The 18,731-nt window shown below is 34.9% G+C and overlaps 2 protein-coding genes and 1 long non-coding RNA gene across 5 annotated transcripts in view; 1 reads left to right on the top strand and 2 right to left on the bottom strand.

Annotated features, from left to right (window-relative positions):
* Window positions 1-1,943: 1,943 nt before the first annotated feature.
* LOC106662785 (kelch domain-containing protein 2-like) lies at window positions 1,944-8,186 on the bottom strand. Of its 2 annotated transcripts, none has more exons than XM_014387112.2 (9): window positions 7,923-8,186; window positions 7,778-7,857; window positions 5,018-5,106; window positions 4,658-4,959; window positions 4,448-4,593; window positions 4,263-4,384; window positions 4,032-4,198; window positions 2,415-2,470; window positions 1,944-2,356 (listed from the first exon to the last, which is right to left on the bottom strand). In XM_014387112.2, exons 1-9 carry the CDS (start codon window positions 8,019-8,021, stop codon window positions 2,239-2,241), a joined length of 1,179 nt encoding a protein of 392 aa, XP_014242598.1. In that variant the 5' UTR covers window positions 8,022-8,186; the 3' UTR covers window positions 1,944-2,238. The 2 variants fall into 2 exon arrangements, with proteins under 2 accessions (XP_014242598.1, XP_014242597.1); XM_014387111.2 differs by having other exon boundaries at window positions 7,778-7,863; window positions 7,923-8,185.
* A 2,011-nt stretch (window positions 8,187-10,197) lies between these two features.
* On the bottom strand, window positions 10,198-10,709 carry LOC106662712. Its single transcript, XR_001339942.2, has 2 exons — window positions 10,617-10,709; window positions 10,198-10,515 (listed from the first exon to the last, which is right to left on the bottom strand). It is a non-coding gene; the product is annotated as an uncharacterized LOC106662712 (long non-coding RNA).
* A 7,709-nt stretch (window positions 10,710-18,418) lies between these two features.
* The window catches only part of LOC106662740 (MAGUK p55 subfamily member 5), a 297,897-nt gene continuing 297,584 nt past the window's right edge, over window positions 18,419-18,731 (top strand). For both annotated transcript variants that reach the window (XM_024228737.1, XM_014386985.2), the window contains exon 1: window positions 18,419-18,498. The gene's annotated coding sequence lies outside the window, so the exon portion shown is untranslated. The remainder of the gene's footprint in view (window positions 18,499-18,731) is intronic.

The following is an 18,731-nucleotide window of genomic DNA, read 5'->3' as shown; positions in this document are numbered from 1 at the left end:
AACTTATTAATTCCGTCTGAGTAGAATTCAGAATTTTTAGAATTGATAAAGTCAATAAATGCATTTTCCAGTTCCGTTTGATTTTTGAATATTATGTGTTGTAAGTAGTGGTCCAGGTGTCTAAAAAAATGGTAGTCAGTAGGCGAGAGGTCCGGAGAGTAGGGTGGGTGAGGCAAAGTTTCATAGCCAAGCTCCAATAATTTTTGTGACGTTACACGTGACACATGTGGTCGAGCGTTGTCATGCAACAAAATGGGCCCTTTCCGATTGACCAAAGAGGGCTTCATTACTGCCAATTTCTGATGCATGGTATTAATTTGGTTACAGTATGATTCAGCATTGATGGTTTCGCCAGGATTTAAGAAGCTGTAGTGTATTAAACCAAATGAAGCCCACCATACCGTAACCATTACCTTTTTTTGATGAGTTGGGGGCTTTGGAAAATGTATTGGAGCTTCTCCTTTGTCGAGCCACTGTCCAGAACGTCTAGTGTTATCGTAGAGAATCCACTTTTCGTCACATGTAACAATTCTGGCCAGAAATGGGTCATTTTTGTTTCGACAAAGAAGTGATGCACAAACATCAAAGCGCTGATTTTTTTGGCGATCGTTTAATGAGTGTGGAACCCAATTTTCGAGTTTTTTCACTTGTCCAATCGCCTTGAGGTGGTCAGCGACGGTCGTTTTACTGACTTTGAGTTGCTCTGCAAGTTCTCGAACAGTTGTTTTGGGGTTTTCTTCCACCACTGATCGCAGAACATCATCATTAAGAGAGGAAGGCCTTCCACGACCTTCTTCATCTTCAAGGCTGAAATCTCCCTCCCGAAATTTTTTAAACCACCTTTGCACAGTGCATTCATTAACACAACCCTCGCCCCAGACTTGGTTAATGTTTCTAGCCGTTTGGGCTCCGCTTCGGCCGAGTTTAAACTCGTAAAAGAAAATCGTACGAAATTCTCGCTTTGACATTATAAGGATGACTGAATTATTTCCAAGTAGCGGAATGCTACAGAGGTAAACAAACAATATCATTTGGAAGAGGATTAATAAGTGTTGACATTCATACAAATGAGTAATCCTGTAAACGTAAACAGAATATTTTATATAGATTTTTTTTAATGAAAACTTAAAATCCTGCATTATTTTCCGGACAACCCAATAATTATAAAAAGTGAGAATGTTTTTTTTTTAAATCTTTTCTCTAAGTTAGCATTTTCGGGTGGAATGCGACGAGACCTAATGCTCAGACACTGTCCAAGTTAAGCAACCCGAACAGCGTATAGTTTTCAATTTTTGTAAAAAGTTTTGGTTTTTAATTATTATTTTACTTTTCAAATTTTCTTTTATAATGCAGCTACGTGGACAATCCGTTTGCTTAGTGGTCATAATTGACCATATTAATTATTCCTTTTATCTAAGGCTTTTAGTTGAGATGAAAAATTAGTGTCATGAGCAGGATTCAAACCCTCGACCTTCGGCTCATGCTGCTCTAACTACTTGAGTAATCATCACACCTTTACTTTGCCCTGATGAGCACGTGTCAACGCCTAAATTGTTGTGGCCACCAATGCCCCAATTCTTAATATTAAAATTAAAATGTGAAAATTTAGCATTTTGCATCCACCTTTCTGCCTTCATAAAAATGAAAACACGTTTATTTATGATACTATCATTATGATAATTATTTTTTATTATAATTATAATAATAATTTTTTTACAGGGGTATTTCAATTACGGGATCACTCCAACTCCTGGGGTTCCAGTGTTAACGCCTAAAACATCTTTCCACCCAATCTAAAAACTATTTTAAAATGTCTGTCTAATCTATAAAACAACTTTTTAATCCTGCCTTAACATTCCATTTCATGGTTTCTTCTTTGCCTAACCTCAGGAACCCAGTTATTTTTATCGACTCACCCCAATAATAAGTAAAAATTACAGTTATCTGGGAAACGTATACATATATGTCTATTTTTTATTTATATATATGATATAATACATATAAAGAGGAAGGACAATTATAGAAAATAGTGAGGATCTTATAACAATTTTTGTTATGCAAAATTAATTTTAAAAAAAGTTTTAACAACTGAAAAAGCAGTAAACTGTTACATAAAATTCTATCCAAAACAAACATTTGACAAATGTTTATAGTACAAGTTGCAATTTACCGCTTTCCCAAATTAAATTAAAAAATTAACTTTTAAACAAAAAAGACTAAATTGAATTTTCTTTTTGTCTATAATAAATATGTCGATTGCTCTGAACGATAGGCTACCAAATCCATTAAAGGTTTGGGTAGGATGTCTGCAAATAGCTGTAGGGCCTTGTCACTGACAATCACATTTAGACAAAGCCTAAAAAATAAATCAAAATAAAATACAATCTAAATAAATATATTAAAGATTCGATTACCTGAACAATGAAATAGGCTGATATGCAAGCACAACGAGTTTTTTATCTTCACAATCCTTTAAAAAAATTAAAACATTTACTTAAACTACTTATTCACACATTTTTGAATGGATTGTAATAACTATCAAGTGTTTTGGTGATTATATCATAGACCTACATAAACATTCAGCTCATAAAATAAGTCCATAGCATTTTTTATACATTTATTTTAATTAATTAAATTCATATAATAATTAAATTTTAAACAAATAAAATGAACCATTTTATTCCACTACATTGTAATTCAATGTATTGTATTTTGTAATTCCACCCTCCAAGAATTTCTCAGATTTTTGAGTGATGAACCTCTTCTTTGATGAGTTTTTTCAAGTCCTCAAATGAAGTAGTTTTTTTTTTCATATTACTAGAGTTTTGCAGAGCCTAAAGGACTAAATGAAAATTTGAAAGAATGTCAAGCGGATACATTGGATGGGGGAGCATATCTCAGCCAAGCTCCAACAATTTTTGGTTCATCTGCAAACACTATGGGGTCAATTGTTCACTTTAAACGCTCTAATTGTGCACAGTATACAGTAGAATTAATGAACTGGATGGGCAGAAGAAGCTTACAATACCGTAACCTCTTCCAATTCCACCAAATGCACTACCTTCTTGGGATGTCATATGACTTTTGGAACAGCTAGCTGTTTTATTGAGGATTTTCTATTTCTCATGGAACATTGTTGTAAAGGAGCCAATTTTCATCACCCTTATTAATGTTTTTAAAAATGAGTCATTTACATTGTGTTTCAAAATGGAGATGGAGATTCAATAAATTCTTCTCAGTGATGAACCCATCACTTCAATAAACATATCCAGTTGCTCTAAGATGCATTGAAATACTTGTATGACATATGTTAAGTGTCTCTGCACTGTCTTGTGTTGAGTGTGAGTTAATTATGACAAAAGCTTGATTTTGGTCATCATCATCGGTTTAAGGAGAGAAATAAAATAATTGAAAAACGCTATGAACTTATTTTACAAATGTATATAATTAACATGCTAATTATACTTTGTATAGACCTCATGATAGTGATTTTAACAATAAAAGCTCAGCACAAAATAATTCCGTTCCAACAAAACAAATCCAAGAGAATAAGACAGAAGAGGGGAGGCAGAAGTCTCCAAAATCAATGTAGAAAAAATAAATATTTTTTAAAAATTTATTTACTTTAATTATTGCTATCTGTATAAAATAATATAATTATATACAAATATGACAGATCTGTTGGACCAGGAGGCAGTGGAGAGAAAAGCCAACCAGTGATGGAACTCTCTTTTATTTCATTCGGTGGGGTAAGATAGAAGGTCACGATGCCATCATTGTTTTAAACGACATGAACAATTGTAAGGGCGAAACTTTGAGGAAAGAGTTAGGGCAGTGGGTAGCATGGAGGGATAGTTTTGAGTGTAAATTGAGGAAATGTGATTGGAACAGATCCTTCACGAATGGGATCTTAATATCTTTATGGATTATTTGATTGGTAACATATAAGGGAGCATTGCAATATTTTACATTTANTATTTATTTATTTATTTTTAATAATCATATTGTCCTTTATCTTTGATTTTTTTTACCTTTTCATTTCTTTCATATGGCGAATCATGAACTCCTCCAACAATGATAACTTCCCCTGTTATTTTGGAATAAGCCGCCTTGTGCCAAATTAAAGGGTTCATCAGTTTGGGTAGAACTTTCCACGATACTTCATTATTTTCGCTGATGGTGCACTCCCACCACTCCACTGAATAACCAATTATAAAAGAACGAGTTTGAAAGTTGTGCCAAAATAAAGAAATTAGTCTTACGAGAAGGAGATCCGTACTGCTTTAAACCTCCATACAATACGGCTTTGTTTGGTGAAACAAAAGAGAAGCTGTGCCAAGAAAGTCCACCTGGCACTTCATTCGACTCTTTTCCAGAATTGAGGCTATTATAAGTTTGAATATTTAATGCATAAGTATATATATTTTTTATTCTGGAGAAAAATTACTTAGAAGACCAAGTAAAAGTTTCCATGTTGATGCAATACAGATCATTGTTCCTAGTATCGCCTTCCCTACCTCCAGAGATAAAAGCAAGATGCCCGATAATGTCGGCAGCATGAGCTGCTCTTGGATTCGGGGGGACACCTTTGACCTAGTAAAAATTCATTTTACTCAAATGAACAATTTAAAACTTTACATAAATTAAAATATACCACCTTTGGGATTGACCAGGCATTTTCCTCAGGATCGTAACAAATGAACTGATTATTCCAGCCCATGAACCCCTGGTTGTTTATGTCAAGGAGAAAAGTGGATTCTATGTTTCTCTGTAGGCTTGATGGCCCTTCACCGTAGCCGCCAAAAAAGTACAGTTTATTCTTGTACTCCCACCCAACACCTTTGTCACATTTTTTCGGTGCTGGACCTGTAGGATTGAGCTGAGTCCAAACGAGAGTTTTCAAATTTAGCCTGTAGAGCCCGTTAGAATACTTGAATTCAGAGTTTTCTCCGAACAAACCTAAAAATAGTAATTTTTCTCAAAATTCTACAACTTTAAAGTATTAAAAATGTCTTACCTCCAAAAAGGTACAAGAAATCGCCACACACCACTCCCGTGCTTCCAGAATGTCCCAGAGGCACATCTCCAGTACACTCTGCGAGGGTCCTATGATATTGAATCTTATTCAGAAAATGTACAGAGAAAAAAAAAATTATGCAAGCAGTACAAAAAACGAGAATCTGTTTAAAAAATTTCCGGGCTTCATCTTTACAGAACCTAATTCTTATGAGTATGACCATATTATCCAGTGGAATACGTCAAAACAGTTTAACAGTGTAGTACATAAATAATATACAATAGTATTCTTACAAAGATAAAGATAGTAGTTTTATTCATTACTTTTTTCAATCCTATCAAAAAAAAAAAAAAAAAAAAAAAAATAAGAACACCCCATTTGTTCAATTGAACAGAATGACCAGTGGTATGCCAATTGAACTCAGCGTCCTGTTGAACATGAACTAAAGAAAATCCAATTTTGAATATAACATTTATATTATTAATATATAACATTTTTGACAGAAAAAGGACTTGAGATAATCCCTCATTTATTTGGTTTCTGTAAAACTGCAAAATTTTGTTAAAGTATTCAAGGTGATCAAAGTAGCTTGATCATTCTTGACCCATCCAAGAGTACTGAAGATGGTAAAGTGACAAAAAGTGTCTACCTGACAAAACCAGTGAAAAATCTCGTTTCAATTGGCAAATAACCAAAAGTCTAATGACTATTGTGTATAGATTGCACCTTGACAAAAAGAACCAATTGGACGCTCTTGGTACTCTTTAGTCTGCGAGCCAGAAAACCACTTAGGATTTTGTTTTGAATAGTGTATTACTTAAAAATACAACTTTCTCTTTTCTAAAGACAGCTAGTTCTCAGTCAGTGCTCAACACTTGACCATCTTGATACAGTGACCACACTGTGAGATGGTTTGCTGGTTTTCCCTCAATTCCTTGACCACAAGAATCATTTTCTTAAGATGGTATCTGACCAGGAAATACCTTCTTGGCAAACCACTAGAATACTGACAATGTCTTTTTTTTTAATCTCACAAAGTATATTACTCAATATGCTCATGTTAAGATAGAACAGATGAGTGCTCTGTTCCCCTTTCACCCTCAAAACATGTTGACTATCTTGAATTCCTTAAGATGGTATACGACCAGGAAATACAACCACCAGGATACTGATGACCTATTTTTTTAAGACGTATAATCTCACAAAGCATATTTCTCTTCATCTTCAATGTTACGATAGAACAGATGAGTGCTTTGTATGCAAAAATAATACCTTTTATAATAAAAATAACATATTTACAATAGCAGCGCCCAAGTACATTTTGGGAATCACTGGTACAGCAGAATGTTTTTTGATTTCTAGTTGAATTTTGGTGATGGATAATTCTGTGCTAGCTTATAGGGCAAAATAAGTCAATTGTACACAGTACTCATTCAGCAGATTTGACCAACCGATGGACAAAGTAAGTAAATTGTACACAGTACTCATTCAGCACACTTAACTAACCAATGGGCAAAACAAGTCAATTGTACATAGTAATCATTCAACAAACCAATGGGTAAAATAAGTCATCATACGTAGTACTCATTCTGCAGACTGAACCAATCGATGGGCTAAATAAATCTATCGTATGCAGCACTCATTCAGCAGACTCAATCAACCGATGGGCAAAATAAGTCATTCATACAGAGTACTCATTCAACCAACCAAAGGCAAAATAAGACAATCGTATCAGTACTCATTCAACCAACCGATGGGCAAAATAAGTCAATTGTACACAGCACTCACTCAGCAGACTCAATCAACCAACTGATGGGCAAAATAAGTCATTCGTACACAGTACTCATTCAACCCACCAATGGCCAAAATAACACAATTGTACACAGTACTCACTCAACAGACTCTGTGAGGATCACATGTGATCCTGGTGGGAGTATTCCCCACCAAGGACCGGCCCAAGAGGCAGTTAGAAAATAAACTCTGGGGAGAGCGAGATAGAGAGTGGTTGTTCCTTCTAATTGTTTTTCCTATCAAGAGCCAAATTCTTTTGTAAGTTTCCTTTTTATTTTGTTATTATTTCATACTCAAAGTATTAAGAGAGAAAACGTTATTTTAAGTTTAAGTTGTTTATCTAAAAGTAAAATATAATTTATTTATTTATATATTTTATTCGATTGGATCTCATATAATTCCATTCGTTCCTTTCCTCACAACTCAATCAACCGATGGGCAAATTAAGTCATTCGTACACAGAACTCATTCAACCAACCAATGGCCAAAATAACTCAATTGTACACAGTACTCACTCAGCAGACCCAATTAACCAATGGGCAAAATAAGTCATTCGTACACAGTACTCATTCAACCCACCAATGGCCAAAATAACACAATTGTACACAGTACTCACTCAGCAGACTCTATCAACCGATGGGCAAAAAGTCTTTCGTTCACAGTACTCATTCAACCAACCAATGGGCAAAATAAGTCAATCATATCAGTACTCATTCAACCAACCAATGGCCAAAATAATACAATTGTACACAGTACTCACTCAGCAGACCCAATTAACCAATGGGAAAAATAAGTCATTCGTACACAGTACTCATTCAACCAACCAATGGCCAAAATAACACAATTGTACACAGTACTCACTCAGCAGACCCAATCAACCGATGGGCAAAATAAGTCATTCGTTCACAGTACTAATTCAACCAACCAATGGGCAAAATAAGTCAATTGTAAGCGAAATGAACCGCTTACCACAATTCTGTGAGAGTGTTGTAAAACCATATCTGCTCTGCGAGGATGGTCTTGTCGTTGCGAAAGTTGGTCTGGTACCTCTGGAACTTGAACAGTCTCAACTATGATGGAACAGGCGAGGCATTTTTGACCTTTTCTTGCTTACCAGGACCCCGCCCCAGACGACGATTAGGTGTTTGTAGGCGACAGTGACGTGTCCGACCCTTTTGTGCAACTCCTGGATCTCCTCCCGACCAAAATTCATCGCCGATGGATTTCCACTTTCACATCCGGGCTGGAAGGTAAATCGACAAAGATCGAAAAAGGGGTGTTCACTTAAGAAGAACCTCAACTTTGTGGTTGTCAAAGTTATAATCAGTGTAACCAGAAGGTTAATACTGCTGTCATGACAAGAATGACAATCTGACCTTGAAGATCATCCCTCAGCTCTCTAGACATTGAAATTTGAAACAAGACGTTGAAAAACCAGTCCTTACAAAAACCAACCCTCACAAAAAAAACTTTCTGGAATCAATACTTACTTTTTCTAAAACTTTTGAAAAATCTTTTTGGAGAACATTTTTAAAATTTCTTACAAGTTCACGTTGACGTAAAATGTAAGTTGGACGATGAAAAGTATTACAGAATTCCTGAAAGGCAAGTACTAAACTTCTTTATATTTTATTACTTGTATATGCACAATTAAAAACCTATAAACTTCATTTTCTATTAAGCATATTTGCTTGTCAAAGTTTTTCCTCTGTGAAATTTGCGAAATGAAAAAAAAACGCTAATTCGTTTCATCTTGAGTTTGGACAATTAATTATTAGGATTAACAATATAATTAATTTTTAATTAAATCAGTTTTACAACAACTTTATATCCTCTTTCTAACAAATAAAGTACATTTTTAATATAATTCTCAATTTTTAAAAATCTAAATAAATTTTTTAATATATTTAAACAATAAATGAAAAAGGATTTGATTATAATTAATGTACACCATAATGCAATTATTGTTAATAATTTTTTTGTTAAACATTTTTTGCATTGTTAATTAAAAAAATGTTCGTTTTGGATATGTCTAGCAAAACAGCCCAAAAATGAATAGGGATATTGCCAATTTTGTAGTATTTATTTCCTTAGCATTTTTTAGTATAAATTGCATTAAAATTTAATTAAGATATTTTGAAAAATAACGAAATAAAAGGTTTTAATCCTATAATTTTTGTTTATGGGACACAATAATTTTTTTAAACCATTAACACCGTTTAATGCCCTCTGTTAGCTAAAACCTCACCTGTTAGGCATACTGTCAAAAATGTTGTCACTAACATTTGTCATAAGGAATTTCACTCCATAGATGTTGCTATGCTGCACCCAGTTGTTGCAGGTCAACTGGCTGCAGATGGTGATCAAAAAGCTTTTTCTGCAATGCATCCTACATGTGTTATTTGGATTAACTGGAGAAAATGAGGTTGGGGTAGATGGTAAATTTACAATATTCCAAACATTGATGGACAACTCTGCCTCTATGAGGTCTGCTATTGTCATCTAGAAATCGAAAACCCCTACCAGATGATATACCCGGTTTGAGGGATGTATTCCTCGATAATTACTTGGACATAATGGACTGAGGTGAGGTTGCCTTCAATATACAAAGTCCAATTTGTCCTCCAGTGTAAATCCCAGCCCAGAGCGTAACACCACCTCCTCCAAACTACACTGAAGGGAGCATTATATGTTGTAAAATTACTGTTTATAAAATTACATAATTTGACAACTAATTGATTAATTATGTAAAGTTATCAATACACTTTCAGTTTGAAGATGTTATTATCAGTTGACCAAAGATAAATGTAAAAAAAGTTCAGGCCCTGCTAATAAAATACTTCATCTTTTTAAACTATGCATTAGCTCAAACGTAGACAAATGTTTAATGACTCATTTGCACTAGACACTTTTTCTGTTCAGTTTGTTCATCTAAGTAAGAAAGTAAGAAAAACTGGATTAAATTGTAAAATTTCTTGGCTATATGGCCAGTCACTGAAATAGACTTAAAAATTATATTTTTTCCAAATAAGTCTTTAAAGATTTCTGATGGGGGTTCACAACAGCAGAGGTCATATCAACTCTAAGGTTCTGGTCAGCAATGTTTTTTTAACCTTATTTGGAAGTACTTTAGTTTAAGATTCAAGCCCAGGTCCCTTGCAGTGATGAGTCCCCCTATTATTTGGACTATTATTTTGAAAATATTATTGGGAGCATCAATCTGCCTATTCTTTAATTTGTAAATAAAGCAAAATGTATTTTAATCCTTTAATGGTACTACATTGTTTCAAAAGCAGTATGCATTTCATTTTCGTTTAAGCATTTATATAATTTATTCAAAACATACCTAACTAAATTTATATTATAAATATAAAAATTAAAACAATAAATAGTTGTTCATAATAAACGTTTGTATTTAAAATATTTCTTCATATTGGAAATCGTCCATAGAGAATTGAAAAGAACTTGAATTTGGGTTATATGGTCGGAGCAAGTAGGTCCAAGTGCTTCTGTGCATCGGCCAGCTTTTTAGCCAGCCTATCTCGCCTCCACTTGGATATGCGAATCCTCCATTCTTTGGTTTTGTAGCCAAGCAAGAAGCCAACGAAGAAAGTTAGCAAAATAGAAGTCCTAAATACATTTTGCTCCACCATTTTCTCTAGACTAGGCCGTGTCTACCAAACATAGAACGGTGTGGGTATCATAATCTGCGAGAAATAAAGACAATCGTAAATAAAATTAAGAATGTTGAATAGATTTATTAAGAAGAAACGAATATGAAAAAAGAATAACCTATGCGATATCTTACCTCTTGGCTCTTGCACGTGCTGCTCCTACTACTCAGTAATCCAGTAGAAGATAATAAGATAGCGACATCTAAGGGAATCTAAACTACTTTGAATCAAAGGATTTTCAACTTAAGTGTTCAACACTTCTTTTTTAACAAAAGAACAAAAATTGATCGATAAAATGGAGGAGATAGCATAGTTTCTACTATGTCCTTAGCACAAATATACTGTTGTCACTATTAAATCCTTACTTTCTCTATTCACTAATGTAAACTTTCTTTTTATTACATTTCCTATTATAAACGATGATTACCGAAACCATCAGGTTCTGAAATTTTATTGGTCAAAATGGGAAATAGGCATCCGAAGACGTTTGTTCGTATCGGGTTGTCCGGAAAATAATGCAGGATTTTAAGTTTTCATTAAAAAAAAATCTATATAAAATATTCTGTTTACGTTTACAGGATTACTCATTTGTATGAATGTCAACACTTATTAATCCTCTTCCAAATGATATTGTTTGTTTACCTCTGTAGCATTCCGCTACTTGGAAATAATTCAGTCATCCTTATAATGTCAAAGCGAGAATTTCGTACGATTTTCTTTTACGAGTTTAAACTCGGCCGAAGCGGAGCCCAAACGGCTAGAAACATTAACCAAGTCTGGGGCGAGGGTTGTGTTAATGAGTGCACTGTGCAAAGGTGGTTTAAAAAATTTCGGGAGGGAGATTTCAGCCTTGAAGATGAAGAAGGTCGTGGAAGGCCTTCCTCTCTTAATGATGATGTTCTGCGATCAGTGGTGGAAGAAAACCCCAAAACAACTGTTCGAGAACTTGCAGAGCAACTCAAAGTCAGTAAAACGACCGTCGCTGACCACCTCAAGGCGATTGGAAAAGTGAAAAAACTCGAAAATTGGGTTCCACACTCATTAAACGATCGCCAAAAAAATCAGCGCTTTGATGTTTGTGCATCACTTCTTTGTCGAAACAAAAATGACCCATTTCTGGCCAGAATTGTTACATGTGACGAAAAGTGGATTCTCTACGATAACACTAGACGTTCTGGACAGTGGCTCGACAAAGGAGAAGCTCCAATACATTTTCCAAAGCCCCCAACTCATCAAAAAAAGGTAATGGTTACGGTATGGTGGGCTTCATTTGGTTTAATACACTACAGCTTCTTAAATCCTGGCGAAACCATCAATGCTGAATCATACTGTAACCAAATTAATACCATGCATCAGAAATTGGCAGTAATGAAGCCCTCTTTGGTCAATCGGAATGGGCCCATTTTGTTGCATGACAACGCTCGACCACATGTGTCACGTGTAACGTCACAAAAATTATTGGAGCTTGGCTATGAAACTTTGCCTCACCCACCCTACTCTCCGGACCTCTCGCCTACTGACTACCATTTTTTTAGACACCTGGACCACTACTTACAACACATAATATTCAAAAATCAAACGGAACTGGAAAATGCATTTATTGACTTTATCAATTCTAAAAATTCTGAATTCTACTCAGACGGAATTAATAAGTTACCAACACGTTGGGAGAAATGTATTGAGAGTATGGGAAATTATTTTGATTAAAGAACATTGCTTTAAAGTAACTAGTTTCTTTTTTTTTGTTTAATACCAAAATCCTGCATTATTTTCCGGACAACCCAATAGAATGTGTATAGATGTTGTATTTAAGGAAGGGGTTTTGTGACATGAGACTTCAAGTCAAGTCTCTATCAGGTCATTAGGCCACTTTTCAATGGTTGTTGATGCTGAAATTCATCGAAAGTATAAGCCAGGATTTGTATAAAATGAACGCGCGTTGAACTGACACTGAGTCATTTATTGGATCCGTCTAAAGGTCCTCCCTCACTGAAGATGGCTCAAAACCGAAACGGGTTTGAATAGCATCAAAACCCCACGAGTTTATAGACCCAATAAATCACCCAGTGCCGGTTGAACAGGATTTGTATGCTTCTTTTCAAGGGAAAATTGTGAGATGTTTGGTTTTGGCTGTTAGTTTGGTAATTTTCGGTCAGTACAGTTTGGCAGGAAACCAAAGTACTTTTTTCTCCCAACCACCAGGTTATTTGAACCCTCAGGGTGGCGGTGTTTTGTAATAAAAGCCCGAGAAAATTTTTAAGAAGTTAATAGAGTAGAGTAAGAAACTAAAATCAACTGAACGACCTACTTTATTAATTTCTTACTTTTTTATAAGTACGACCTTTTCAATTGTCTTATAAAGGCCTAATAGTCAAAATGCAAAGAATTTGGTTTAAAAAAACTACCCGAAAATAATATAAATCATATAAATAAATGTTATATCAAATGACATTCTCAAAGAGTAACTTGGATAAAAATCTGTTCGATCTTTTTCTTGAATTGTCCTCTAAAAAAGAAAAAACAACGAAACCATAATATAAAATAAAAATGCATCATCGAGTATAAAATAATAAAAACAAAAATCATGTTTATAATCGCTCTACATAAATAACGACGATAACAACATAAATAATGACGTGACAAATGGATCACCATCGCAATTATTTCTAAAAGGAACGGTCTCGTTTTATGTTTTATCATTTGTTTAAAATCAAATAGAATTTATGCACTATACATTTACCATCTTGGAAGAATTCGAATAAAGAAAGGACAAAAAAAACTTTTTTTCCAGCAGATAACTAATACTGATTTAGATAGATCTTAACAAATTCACTTGGTTGTTATCAGCGGTGTAGTCAAATAAAATATTTTTGATTTTACATTTTCGCCTAGCTTTCGGAACTTTACTGTACTTCCTTCAGGGCTCTACAAAATGAATAATATATCCTTTTGTAGAGCCCTGAAGAAGGGACAATAAAGTTCCGAAAGCTAGGCGAAGATTTAAAATTAAAAATATTTTATTTGACCACATCCCTGATAACAACCAAGAGAACATTATCTGCATAAGTTGGTCGATAAATCTACAAAACATAACAAATTCAACAACTTGAGAACGTAGTTCAATATTTTTTGTTTAAAACAATCAGTTCCTTCGTCAATCTTTCGAGAATGTATCCCTTCAACAGGATTTTGAAACTATTATTTATAATTTACAAGATTAACAGGCATAAACATTTATCTACAATACAGAAACTTAGGGGTTCAAACGTAATGAATTTACGATTTGACAGTAGGAACGAGGTTCATTCTATATCGGAATTCTATATTGCTTTTGCACGACGCTTAAACTGAGTGTTTTTCTTCCCTAATTCCATTACTACAAATTTATATTTGTTTGTATAAGATAATATACATATAATATATCAATAATAAAATGAAACCATAAATCATTACTATTCTTATTAATATATAATAATTAATTACTGTTAATATATAATTTTTATATATTATTAATTATATTAATAATAAAATAATGATAATATATATTATAATATGCATATAATATATTTAAATTTATAACGAGACAATTTCTCTTCATCCTTCGGCTGCATAGATGGTTGGAATAATTTACATGTAATGAACCTGTTGTTTTTCTTAATGTTTCTTCTGATTATTTTGATTTTCAATCAGTCATCTATTTTTTACGAGGGTTCCCAACAGGAGTCGGTGCTTTTGGAAAACAAACCCATCTGTAAGTATGACGGGTTTGAGTGCAGGGCCGCTGGATTCGAATCTGGGACGCTTACAGTCATGAGTGCCTTGTCAACGCCTAAACCGTTGCGGCCACCGACGCCCCCAAAGTACTACTTTAAAAAGTTGATCCGCATAAGTTAATTTGGAGAAGAACCATTTCAAGGGATGGTGGTTCAACATAAATAAGTAGTTATTCGAAGTCCAAGTGGTTCGAAGGTCAGGTTCAGGAAAAAGCTCACAGTTACTGTTTGCCTGAACTACGAGTGTTTTGCACTTTCAACTCGTTACAAATCATAGGCTCTGAACTTTATACTCATCAGCTGAAATAAAATTCAAAATTTTAAAAAGAAAAAATGTCTCTTTGGAAACTCCTTAATTTAGTTGGTGAAAATTCGGTCGTGGTCTCACCCTGGTTATAACCGTTTTATAGCAATTAGAAAAAAATAAAATGGAAAGTGAAAATGGTCTTTTTCTTGTACGAAAGATAGCGTACAGGGAGAATATCGTGAAATGTACAATCTTTTAATACATATATATCATTTTAGAAAAACCGTATTTAACATTAAATCAAAATGAAAACTTCAAAAATTATTACCAAAACGACAAAATTCCAACTGTTTTAAGAGGAAAAAAATATGGAACCAATACGAACTAAAATATTGTTCCTTTCGCAACTTTTTTCACTCTCGTGCCAAAACCCCGTCATCAAACAGCATATTGCAAAAACCCCTAATGGAAAACTTGTCCATTGATTTTCGCTCCTAGCCTTCTCAATCGCCAAGCCTTTAGCATTTAAGGGACATTATTATCTTCTTATTCAAAGGATGAAGATTGTGCTCAGATTGAATTTTTGTTATCGTTATCAAGAGTGGCATTTGGCCTATCTAGGCTCACTGTGTGTTAAAGCATCTCTGCCCTTCGTCGAGCTTAATGTTCATGTCAAATTCATTATAGATGGCAGACTATAACATTTAAAAATATTATTTACTGAACTAAGTCGCTAGATCACAACTTTCGATTTCTGGAGAAATTAAGCTTAATCACGTTTTAATTTTTGAGTCATTCAAATACCTCTATTTTCATCCAATTCTCTACTTTTATTTTATTTCATTTTTTGCTTGAGGCACAATAAGTTACATAGATAACTTAGATACATTGTAGCATAACAATAAATCAAGTGGAAAAAGTTATCCAGTGATAGCACTCCTAGATCATTGATATAATTATAATTACCCTCATTCTCTGCACACTGAGATACGGTCATAGGCGACTTTTTTTAGAATTCAGAAAGGATTATTGAGAAACGATCGGGAGGAAAGTTGTGTGGTTTAGACTGAGATTGGAGGTTAGTGTGGAATTTTTTGTAGCTGGATCTTGCAACTTCTTTTGTAATGGGAACATTTATATCATTATGGATGGCGCGGTTGGAAACATAGAAACAATAATTCGTGGCAGGGTCTGGATTCTGTGAAGGTTGGAAAGCTTGGTTGAATACCATAGATCTATGCCATTACTGATTTCCAGTATTGAGTCGTAGGTTTTTATTGTCACGGAAGAATTTAGATCTGTTGTCTATTTACAAGTATGGGGATTCTAGGTCAGTCACTTGATACAGGCCAGGTAGCGGTCACTCGGTGAACTCAGGTTAAGTGAACCCAACCAACGCTCATTATTTAGGGGGCAAGCAGGGAGTTCTCGGGTTGGGAAAGCGTATATAAGACCTTGGGCAGTGTGGTTAGGGTGGATCGAAAGCTTGGTGTGGACCTTTTGGTAGTGAGATCAGATCAGTTCGTTGATAATAGGAATGTTGAAGTCGATGTCGATAGTGAGGTTAGTGACTTAATAAGGCAATTTGACAGTTTGTCTGAGGACTTTTGATGGGAAGGATTGGATGTCTTGGCAGAACACCACAGTTTTACTCTGTTTGTCCAGAGATCTCAATAAAATCTAGTAAATAGTTGAGTTTTGGCGTCAAAACTTATTTCGGTCCTAAAAGTTTGTAGTTTTCCACGTCTTTTGTCAAGCTGTCCAGCTAGGGTTAGTAGGGCTTAATAATAGCCCTATGAATCTGAGTGGAGTGGAAGTCGGCAGTTCCTTGTTGTTGTTCAGTGGAGGGCAAAACTATTTTTTCAATGCCAATATTCACTGGAAACATTTTACATCATTCAGTCTTCCTCCATTTTTGGTACCAGTCTTTGATAAAATCAAGGTGTTCTTGGATGTTGGAGGTTGCTTGGATAAGTTTCAGGTTAAAAGACAGGTTTACGATGTCATCCGCATAAGTGGTAATGATGATTTTGGGAGGTACGTGGAAGTCAGCAGTATAAACAATATACAGGATGGGACCAAGTATCTTAAGTTGTCGTCTCTTAAGTTTCAAAGCCCTGATGATGGAGTTCCTCGGACGCTCGATTAAGGAACTGAACGTTTTCTTTCTAATTGGCTTCATCCCTTATCGTTTTTCTAATATATAATTTGATTTAAATTCCAAATTCACGTACAGCTTACATTATGCAAATAAAAAGCTCCAGGTTGTTCAAATCGCTCCTTTGCATAAGTCGAACGCGTTCACGTTTTATAAGTTGTTACTTGGAAGTTGGAATCGTGAGGTCTTTTATATGATAGGAGTACTTGGAGATAGTGTCTTGATGCTATGCTTTCATCATTTTGACTCCAATTACAATTTCCCGAATAGAGATCGTCTCACCGGTAGTAACAATTTTTTAACTCCGACCCTTCTTGAATATCAATCCGAAGCTTTTTCAAACAAACTGAAGGTCGGAATCAGCCAAGTCATTATGAACAAATTTCTGAAAGTAGAAACTTTTTAAACATGAAAATATTATTAACAAATTTTCTTTATGTGTGTACATGTGTATGAGTGAGGTATGTGTTAAACCTTTGTCATTGTTTATTTAAAAATTAATTAATTTGTTAGGATTTAAATTTGCTAATGTTGTAAACATGTTAATCTGATCGACATTGATCATTTGTCTAGACCTTTTCTCGCTAGTTTTCGTTTAACCCAAATGCATGTCAGCTGCACCATCTTCAGTGAGGAACTGTTGAAATTTGTTATAATTTTTTTTTTTTTCAATATTGACCTTTTTGGATATTGACAAATGAGCATATCATTGTTATTATGAACAAATTTAATTAGTAACTTACTTAGTTTTGCTAACAAAAATCTGAATTATCAAGACCTATCAGTGGAAGTAGCATTATTACTATAAAAATGAGCCAAATAGGCAAATATTTCTCAAGTATTTGTTATGCGAAATGAGTTTTAAAGTATCCCAGCGCAGGAAATTTGATTATTTAGAGAATGACAGCTTTCGTACGAATTACTATTCGGGCAAAGTAGTTATCATTTATTTATTGGGGTCTGAAGGACCTAATGTTTCCTGAAGTTTCGAAGGTGTGTCCTGTCCTTAAGGAAGCCGGCGTCTAGAAATGTAATTGAAGGAAACAAAAAGCACCCATTATCTTCTTAACTTTTATAATTGCATTTTTTCTTTTGATTAATTTTTATGTACGTTTTCAAACTTCTTTTTGAGCTAATAAAAGCCAGTATGAATAAATCTCATTAAGATTGAGCACAAATATTTAGATTTTTCACGATAATAGTGTGGTTTGGTTTTGTAAATTGTACTGTTATAACTTAGTTTTATTCAAATTCATCAGTGTATTACGATAAAAATTGACCAGGCAGATTTATGGATTACATTGTCTTAACGAATTTTTATTAGAAATGGATTTTCAAGATTGTCAGGTCAGAAATTTCGATTTTTTAAGGAGTATCTATGGTATTTATTACTATTTTGGTAAAGGAAGTATTTTGCTGGGCTAGGAAGGACTTTCTGTTCCCTGAGGTTTTAAAGGTGTGCCGTGTCCTTAAGTAAGCCGGCCACTAGAAATATGATTTAAGGAAACAAAATGCAGACATTATCGATGTTAATGGCAAGAATGGGGAAGGTCCCGAAGGTCGGATGGTGGCTAGAAAGCGTGCGGTGAAGATGTGTTTATTAAAATAGGTGGAAGACTGGCGAGAGGGGGGCCGGGGGTGGGCGTTTGGGACTGGTTCTGCACAGTCTCCCTGAGTATTGATCCCCATCCCCATCCCCATCCTCATTCCCGTCCCCGTCCATTCCCTCGTAAGGCTCAGTCCTACGGGAACACCCCGAGAGCTTCCCCGCGATTCTCTCTTATATCGGCCCCTTCCCACCGCTCACCAGATGACACCGCTTCCGACGAGCAGACGATGTAAGTACACCATCATCGATGCATTCTGGTCGGAAACGTTCCCCTTCTCGGATTATCTCGTGGTAAACCGATCCTACTTAAATTGAAGCGAAACTGATCAGCTGAGGTACACGCCAAACTGCCTCCCTCATCCCTGTCACCATGACAACACTAAAGCTGAGAACTGAACAATGATCGGAGGATGCTGTGTGGGCACGCATACTGCCCCTCTTTCGCCAGCTCGATTTTTAGTG

Source organism: Cimex lectularius, unplaced genomic scaffold (genome assembly GCF_000648675.2).
Source record: "Cimex lectularius strain Harlan isolate CLEC.00 unplaced genomic scaffold, Clec_2.1 scaffold316, whole genome shotgun sequence".
In the NCBI taxonomy this organism is placed as follows: Eukaryota; Metazoa; Arthropoda; class Insecta; order Hemiptera; family Cimicidae; genus Cimex; species Cimex lectularius.
Note: the sequence above shows the minus strand (reverse complement) of the source record. Positions and strands in the feature narration are given on the sequence as shown.

Bases quoted from the DNA above. Each gene is read 5' to 3' on its own strand.
- LOC106662785 (XM_014387111.2), bottom strand. From the start codon at position 8,021: ATGAATTTTGGTCGGGAGGAGATCCAGGAGTTGCACAAAAGGGTCGGA. The intron at 5,107-7,777 runs GTAAGCGGTTCA...TCAATATCATAG, and splicing joins AACACTCTCACAGAATTGTG to GACCCTCGCAGAGTGTACTG. The intron at 2,357-2,414 runs GTAATCGAATCT...TTTATTTTTTAG, and splicing joins CAGCCTATTTCATTGTTCAG to GCTTTGTCTAAATGTGATTG.